Source organism: Mandrillus leucophaeus, unplaced genomic scaffold (genome assembly GCF_000951045.1).
Source record: "Mandrillus leucophaeus isolate KB7577 unplaced genomic scaffold, Mleu.le_1.0 Scaffold18, whole genome shotgun sequence".
Classification (NCBI taxonomy): Eukaryota; Metazoa; Chordata; class Mammalia; order Primates; family Cercopithecidae; genus Mandrillus; species Mandrillus leucophaeus.
In genome coordinates this window covers 919,491-928,527 of record NW_012101809.1, presented here as the reverse complement: position 1 = coordinate 928,527, position 9,037 = coordinate 919,491, and the positions used below count along the sequence as shown (strand labels likewise).

The 9,037-nt window shown below is 42.8% G+C and overlaps 1 protein-coding gene across 1 annotated transcript in view; it reads left to right on the top strand.

The window, feature by feature from the left end:
- The window catches only part of DNMBP (dynamin binding protein), a 93,413-nt gene that overhangs the window by 5,307 nt on the left and 79,069 nt on the right, over positions 1–9,037 (top strand). The window contains exon 2 of the mRNA XM_011977383.1: positions 2,458–2,580. Coding sequence (XP_011832773.1) covers positions 2,458–2,580 — 123 coding nt within the window. The remainder of the gene's footprint in view (positions 1–2,457; positions 2,581–9,037) is intronic.

Genomic DNA, 9,037 nt, shown 5'->3' with positions numbered 1-9,037 from the left:
TCGTGGGAGATGTTATTGAGGTGCTGGCAGTGGTGGATGAATTTTGGCTTCTAGGAAAGAAGGAGGATGTTACAGGTAAGTAAGAGACTCATAATGGACCACAGGCCCTGACTTCTTTCCATATTAAAAATAAAGGCCAGCACTGCACTCCAGCCTTGGCAACAGAGTGAGACCCTGTCTCAAAAAAAAGAAAGAAAGAAAATTATTCCTAGCTGGGGTCAGTGGCTCATGCCTGTAATCCCAGCGCTTTGGAAGGCTGAGGTGGGTGGATCACCTGAGGTCAGGAGTTCAAGACCAGCCTGGCCAACATGGTGAGATAGTGAGACCCTGTCTGTACTAAAAATACAAAATTTGCCGGCTGTGGCGGTGCATGCCTGTAATCCCAGCTACTCAGGAGGCAAGGCTGGAGAATTGCTTGAACCCAGGAGACAAAGGTTGGAGTGAGCTGAGATTGTGCCATCGCATTCCAGCCTGGGCGACAAGAGCAAAACTCTGTCTCAAATAAATAAATAATAAAAATAAAAATAAAGGCTGGGCACGGTGGCTCATGCCTATAATCCCAGCACTTTGGGAGGCTGAGATGGGAGGACTGCTTGAGACCAGGAGTTTGAAACCAGCCTGGTCAGCATAGCAAGACACCATCTCAATAAATAAATAAATAAATAAATAAATAAATAAGAAAGGACGGGAGGGAGGAAGGGAAGGAAAGAAAGAAAAGAAAGCTAGCTAAGTGGGAAGCCCAAGTCAATAAATTTCAGAATCCTTTTGTGTTTTCTTTCTGTATTCATATGTGGTCTCTACCAGTTAGGGGAAGATTTCTGTTACCATTCCCTCTCTCTGTGTTGCTTCCTTCAAGAGGCTGCACTGCTGGATACCAGCTGCCCCAACCCAGGTTTCTATCCAAGTCTTTCCCTTTCCCCCGCTTTCCCTTCCCAGGTCTTTATCCTTTGTGTTCAGTGTTCCTCTTCTCAAAATATGTGTTGTTCCTTTCTTCAGAACCCTGTTATTTACTACTGCTTTTCATAACCAGCTTTATGATTTGTGGAACACAAGGTGCTCTCCACCTTGTTTTCTCTGGCTGTCTTCTTTGAACATTTTCTACCCTTTCTTTCATTCTTCCCTTGATCTTAGGCAAAAGGCTGAGAAGTGATCTTTCTCTCATTTTCTTCAAAGGAGCATGATTCATCCTGTTCATTCCCTCCTGGATCTATGGCTGGCCCAAATTTATTAAAGTTATCCTTTACCCTCCTACATGCTAGCTACCTCCCACATTCCATGCACCTGGTTAGCTTTCTTCAATTCTGTAAGATACATGTTCACTTCGATTTCTTTCATTAATTAGCCTAGGGAAGGGTGGAAGCTTTTCCCACACCACATGCCTCTGTGTTAATCCAATCCTTAACTTGCATATATTCATATTTATGTAAGTCTGGGTTGGAGTCCTTCGAGCACACTCTGTTGACACTTAATCCACATTTGAGAGATAAATAAATTATTTCCCAGTAGAAATGATATCTCAGCTGAGACAGAAATGATGAGAAGGAGTTAGCAAGGCAAAGATGGTAGGCAGAGAGGATTGCTTGTTGAAGGTCCCTGGAGTGTGAGAACACAGGGGACCTAGAGAAGTTTAGTAGGGCGTGAGGTGTGAGTGGTTGAGGGGGAAAGGTGGGCTGGAGAGATGAGCAAAAGCTGGATCATGGGAGACAGAGTATGCCATGGTAAGGAGTGAAGGAAATGGGAAACCCTGAAAGTGCTTTGAACATTACCAGATTTGAATTTTAGAAAACTCACTGCTGCAGACTTAAGAATGATAGAAAGGGACAAAATTGAAGGCAGGGAAGCATTTGGAAGGTTGCTGCAGTAATCCAGGTGAGAGATGGTGATGGCGTGGACCAAGGTGGTGGGTCTGGAGATAAACAGACCCAGAGATAGAAGGTAAAATCAATCAGACTTTCTGATACTTTCCAACTGGCAAGTCCTGTCTTTCTACCACCACCAATTAAAACGTTATCCACCTTCAGATTCAAATACTATTGTTTTCGTAAAGTTTTTTATGTTCTTCCTGACCTATTACCTACCTTCTTTGAACTTCCGTGACAATTTGTGTACTTACATTGTGATACCAGATTTCAGGATTGAATTATTATTTGTGTCTGAATTCGACTTTTTGTCTGAACTAGGTTTTCAGATCTTTGAAGACCAGAACTATCTTACTTGTGCTTTGCATATAGCAGCCCCCAGTAAATGCGTATGGAATTGAATTGCATTCTCTCTGTTCTGCATGCATCTAGTTTTGTGCACTATACTTCTCTGCAACAGATTCTCCAATTATGAGTTTTCACAGAGTTTTCAAGTTAGGGTCTATACATGGACTCAGAAGAAAAGTTTTTGTCCTTATACACAGATGGAAAAAGAAATTTCAGTATTAAAATTTAATATGCTTGCTTTCATTTTCAGGACAGTTCCCCAGCAGTTTTGTGGAAATTGTGACCATTCCCAGTCTAAAAGAGGGAGAGAGGCTGTTTGTGTGCATTTGTGAATTCACATCCCAAGAATTGGATAGTCTTCCCCTCCATCGAGGTAAGCTGCTCATCAAATAGTAGACTATTTGAAATTAGATTTTTGGAGTCTGCCCATTTCAACAACCAGATCCTTTTTGAATTTGTGAAGTGGCTTAACCTCTAGAGAGTCCTCGGCAATACCAAAGTAGCTTGGACATAATGATGCCTTATAGTTTAGTACCATTTTACAATTTCCACAGTATTTTCTCACAAATATATTCTCACTTGATCCTCAGCACAGACCTGGGAGGTAGGAAAGTGGGGATTATTAACTGTATTTTATAAATAATGAGAGCAAAATTCAAAGACTGTTGGCTAAAGGTGAGAAGTCTTGGCCTCAGAATGTGAGCTCATCATATTCTAAGTCCAGGATTATCTTTCCACCGCCCCCATGCTGTAACCACACTTCCGGCTCATGCGCTCTCTCTGTCTCTCACTCTCTCTCTCTTTTTTGAGGAAGTAGTCTCACTCTGTTGCCTAGGCTAGAGTGCAGTGGTGCGATCTCAGCTCACTACACCCTCTGCCTCCCAGGCTCAAGCAGTCCTCCTACCTCAGCTTCCTGAGTAGCTGGGACCACAGGCACATGCTACTACGCTGGGCCAATTTTTAGTGGTTTTGGTAGAGATGCGGTTTTGCCGTGTTGTCCAGGCTGGTCTCAAACTCCTGGGCTCAAACAATCTGCCTGCCTCAGCCTCCCAAAGTGCTAGGATTACAGGCATGAGTCACTGCGCCTGACCAACTTCAGGCTTTATTTCTCTTTTTTTTCTTTTAAAAACTGATATGGGGCATGGGGGGGAGGGAGAAAAAAAAGAAAAAAACTGGATATGGCTCTGCTAACAATATTACCATTTATTAATGCATAATAGTAGAGCAGGAATTTTGATATGGAAATTAAGAGACAGGTACAAGACATCCCCATTTTACTACTGCCTCATCAGAGCGAGTTTAAAGGGAAGTGATTTAAAACAGATAGTCATACTTAGCCAGGCGTGGTGGTATGCCCCTATAGTCCTAGCAACTCAGGAGGCTGCGGCAAGAGGATCGCTTGAGCCCAGGAGTTGGAAGCTTCAGTGAGCTATGATCACATCACTGCACTCCAGCCTGGGTGACAGTGAGACCCTGTCTCAAAAAACAAAAATAAATAAATAAATACACATTAAAACAGGTAGTCGTAGCTGTCTCTCCGTGATTTTCCAAGTATTTCTCCCTTCTTGCACTCTGATGAGATGAATGAACTATAAACTATAAACCATTTCAGCAAGTGTCCTTAAGTCCATTCTGCATAAACCAAGAAACCAGTAGTGTTCCATAGACAGAAGCTTCTGATCAATCCAATTTTGTGATGACTCAGTCATCAAAACAGTAGAAGTTACTAGGTGTGTTATTAATATGACTTGCTCTTTGGCATATGGCACAAAAGGGACAGGTTTGACTTCTTAAATCATGTACACACCCCCCCCCAGAAAAACCTAGCAAACTTCTGTAACCCTTAGTGATAAGAATGGAATAATGAATTTTGACCTTAATCCTCAAAATCTATTTTGAGAATTTCTTTATTTTTAAATTTTGTTTTATTTTGTTTGTTTGTTTGTTTATTTGTTTTTTGAGACAGAGTCTCATTCTGTCGAGGCTGAAGTGCAGTAGCGCGATCTCGGCTCACTGCAACCGATGCCTCCCAGGTTCAAGCGATTCTCGTGCCTCAGCCTCCTGAGTAGCTGGGACTACTGGCGCCTGCCACCATGCCCGGCTAATTTTTGTAGTTTGAGCAGAGATGGGATTTCACCATATTCGTCAGGCTGGTCTCGAACTCCTGATCTTGTGATCTGCCCACCTCGGCCTCCCAAAGTGCTGGGATTATTTATTTTTTATTACACAAATTTCATTTTATTTTTTTAAAACACAGGGTCTCAACAGTATTGCCCAGGCTGGTCTGAAACTCCTAGCCTCAAGTGATGCTACCACTTCAGTCTCCTGAGTAGCTGGGATTACAGACCTTGCTTAACTTTAAGAAGTATCATAAGGATTAATAAGAGGCTGGGTACAGTGACTCATGGCTGTAATCCTAGCACTTTGGGAGGCCAAAGGCAAGAGTATCCCTTGAGCCCAGGAGTTTGAGATCAGCCTGGGCAACGTGGCAGGACCTTGTCTCTACAAAAAAATTAAAAAATTTAAATTAGCCAGGCATGGTGGTGCATACCAGGGGTGCATGCCCGTGGTCCCAGCTACTCAGGAGACTGAGGCAGGAGCCTGAGCCCAGGAGGTTGAGGCTGCAGTGAGCTGTGTTTACGCCACTACCCTCCAGCTTGGGCAACAGAGCAAGACCTTGTTTCAAAAAAAGAAAGGATTAATAAGAGAAAACGCCACCATGCTCTGTTGTTTTGAGGGTTTCTTGCACTTCACTTTATACTCAGTATCTACCTCAGTTCTGTATACTTTCTTGCTAATCAGTGTTGGGAAGGTAGACAGAAATAGATTAACAGATTATAGCAGGTACCCTATCTGTCCTTACTCATAGCTCTGCCAGTGGAGTCTGTAGTCCATATCTGATGGAAGGGAGAAAGAACAAGAGTGCAGTGGCTTCCGCTGAGCTGTTCAGAGGGTGTGGGTAGCGTGGACCTTTCTTACGAAGCATGGCCATCCGAGAGATTCTCAGAAAGAACCTGGCATCATGAGTCACCTGTCCGAAGACTGACTCAAGTTCAGGCCAGGACCTGGAATCTATAGATTTTATCTTGACTACCTTTTAACCAATTAAGCCTATTAAGCTTAAAGATGTAAGTGAAATCCAAAGAAAGAGGATGCAGGGCAGGGGGATACATTGGGAAAGAGAGACTAGCACCAGATGTACTAATTATCCATGATTTTATCTTGTTCTCCTCTCTGTGATAATCTACTGCCAGTAAACACACTGACCGGTCAGCTTTCCTTCTATGCCTTTCACGTCTTTTTTAGCTCCGTCTTTTAATTTGGAAACACAAACCTTTGAGGATGGAGAAGTTAGTTATACCTATGCAATTTGTCTTTTTCTGGGAAACTTAGCTGTGACACAAATTATTTTAATTTCTCTTTTCTATACATGACAAGTCACATCAACAGGTATTAATTTTACTGGTGGGAAACAAAATCACTAAAAAATGAAAGTATTGTTTTATGCCAGGTACAGTTTATCAGACTTGCATCTAGGCTTCCTGTTTTTCAAGCTAGTGTTTGGGATGGCGCTTCAACTTCCTAGACTGAAAATCACTTTTTCCATTAGATCAGTGTGTCTGTAAATGAAATGTCGATGATGGAATATGTCAGGAGGGGATTTGGAAACCCTTAAGAGTATGTGGAGCCAGGCATGGTAGCTCATGCCTGTAATCCCAGCACTTTGGGAGGCCTAGGCGGGTGGATCACCTGAGGTCAGGAGTTCGAGACCAGCTTGGCCAACATTATAGAACCCTCATCTCTACTAATAATACAAAATTAGCTAGGTATGATGTTGCATACCTGTAATTCCAGCTTCTTGGGAGGCTGAGGCAGAAGAATTTCTTGAACGCGGGAGGTGGAGGTTGCAGAGAGCCAAGATTGCGCCAGTGCAGTCCAGCCTGGGCAACAAGAGTGATACTCCTTCTCAAAAAGAAAAAGTATGTGGGATAATGTTTGAGATCTGTTGTGTTTTACCTCATGCCTTTTTAGTTCGTTGTTGTTTACTTACCTTTAAGAAGTATCATTAGGATTAATAAGAGAAAAAGTATGTATGTAATTTATAGATGTCTATATGTATTTAGAGCAGGCAGTATAGCTTAGGGGATAAGAATTCTGACAGGCCTAAGTTTAAATCCAAGTCCACCACTTAATAGCTGTGACCTTGGACTAGTTACTTAAGTCTCTCAGCCTCAGTTTTCTTATCTGCAAAATGAGGATAATAATATAATACCTACATCAGGGTGATTGTGAGGATTAGATGAGGTTGTACATGGAAAGCATATGGCAGTAGGTAAGCACTCAGTAAATGCTAGCTTTCTTATTAGTCTTAACCTGGGCGCCTGGGCTTCGTTGATGTGCTTTGGGTATCTTGTTTCTGGGATAATTCTGTGAAGTTTTGTGTATCTTTTCCCAGAGAGATTCTATGTGAAATCAGAACCACTAATCTTTGTTCCAGCAGGTGTCACCCTTCTTCCTTTTCCTGAAGCTATGTAATTGTTTTGGACTATTGCTAGTGTTTTGAGTTTTTATATATATATATATATATTTTTTTTTTTTTTTTTTTTTTTTTCTTCTTGAGACAGAGTCTCACTCTGTCGCCCAGGCAGGAGCACAGTGGTGCAATTTCTGCTCACTGCCACTTCTACCTCCTTGGTTCAAGTGATATTCATGCCTTAGCCTCCCGAGTAGCTGGGATTACAGGCATGTGCCACCACCCCCAACTAATTTTTGTATTTTTAGTAGAGACGGGGTTTCACCATTTTGGCCAAGCTGGTCTCGAACTCCTGACTTCAAGCGATCTGCCTGCCTCGACCTCCCAAAGTGCTGGGATTACAGGCATGAGCCACCACGCCTGATCTCGAGTTATATTTAAACTGAGAAACAAGTCTGTCTCTTAGAAGAAGAATTAAAACAGGTGGCCAGTGCCCCTGACTATCCTAAAAAAAAAAAACAGAGAGGAGAAAAGAAAGGTGGGGGGCAGAGGGGAGCAAAGAACAAAAGCAGTTAAGAGATTAGTACAAGGAGGATGGGTGCAGTGGCTTACGCCTGTAATCCCAGCACTTTGGGAGGCTGAGGCGGGTGGATCACGAGGTCAGGAGTTTGAGATCAGCCTGGCCAAGATGGTGAAACCCCATCTCCACCAGCGCGGTGGCAGGCACCTGTAATCCCAGCTACTCAGGAGGCTGAGGCAGGAGAATCACTCAAACCCAGGAAGCAGAAGTTGCAGCAAGCTGAGATCGCACCACTGCACTCCAGCCTGGGCGACAGAGCAAGACTCTGTCTCAAAAAAAAAAAAAAAAAGAGACTAGGACAAGGAAAAGACAGAGAAAGAGGAGAGAAAAAAGTTAGTGCATATTATGACAAGTGATAGAATATCACTAATAATTGCCTCACATAACACAGAATGCTCATCCCTTGGCCATAACCTCATGTTTCTAGATCACCTGCCCCCTCAAACAAAAGGCCAATAGAAAATAAATTGACCAGTGGTATTTATCAGTCAAAGCACATGTGTTGTAAATTTGTGATGCCATGAATGTGAGCTCTCAGGAAGGAAGTTCTGACATGGCTCGTATGGAAACCTGAGTAAAATACTGTATGTGGTCAGGCTGCATAAAGCACGCGGTTCCCCTGCCATTTAGAGAGAGTCCCAAAAGGAGTTCGTGAGGAACCTAGGACTGCAGTCAGACTGCTCATATCTGATTCTAAGAAGACCTGCATTCCTTCTTATCATTTTATTCCTAATGCATTTCCTGTCCAAATAAAAAAATCCAACCAGAAGCAACAAGCAGTGTGGCTGGGATTAATTGTGCATGAGTTGAAGGCTCAGGCTTCAGGCTTCAACCCTAAGGGTCACCACACTTCCTATTTTTCTGTTCTCAAAATCTGGTCTTGCTGTTCCAGGAGTTCCTCATATTGGTATTTCAGAAGTCTGGGAATGACCACTAGTTATTTTGGAGACACTGATCTAATGGAAAAAGTGATCCGTTCCTAAGGAATCACCTAGGATCCCAGGGGAATAGCTTGTATGACTCTTTCTGATGAAAAACAGAGACTTATGCATCAGTAACAGGGCTATAGAATAGCGGCATTGAGGCAGAATATGGTGACTCACACCTTTAATCTCAGCAGTTTAGGAGGCCTAGGTGGGAGGATCACTTGAGCCCAGGAGTTTGAGGCCAGCTTGGACAACAAAAGGCCATCTCCACAATTTAAAAAAAAAAAAAATTAGCTGGGCACAGTGGCAGACGCCTGTAATCCCAGCTACTCAGGAGGCTGAGGCAGGAGGATTGCTTGAGCCTGGGAAGTGAGGCTACAATGTGCGGTGATTGAGCCACTGCCTTCCAGCCTGGGTAACAGACTGAGACCCTGCCTTAAAAAATAATAAAATGAATTTTAAAATAAAAAGGGCATTGAACGAAATAATTTCTAAAGTACTTTCCAGGTTCTAAATTGTGTATGTTTTTGAAGATTCATCTTTACTATGTAGAAATAATCAATAAAATAGCAGTCCATCAGGTAATAAAGCTTATCAAAACAGTTACCTTGCTGAAAATAGACAGGAAAACAAGCCTTATTATATGGGTTCATGGGGTCTGGCAAAACCAGGAAAATATCATAATTCTACAGCTTTAAGAAAGCCAGTTCATTTCAAAGCCAGCAGAGTGGGAGTTATGGCACGCTTTTATTCTTCCCCTTCACGAAGAGGCCCATTGTGTCTGAACAGCAGTCAATCACCAGTCATTCCCTCTGGTCCCTGGGGCCCTGGGACCAGAGGGGGGAAAATT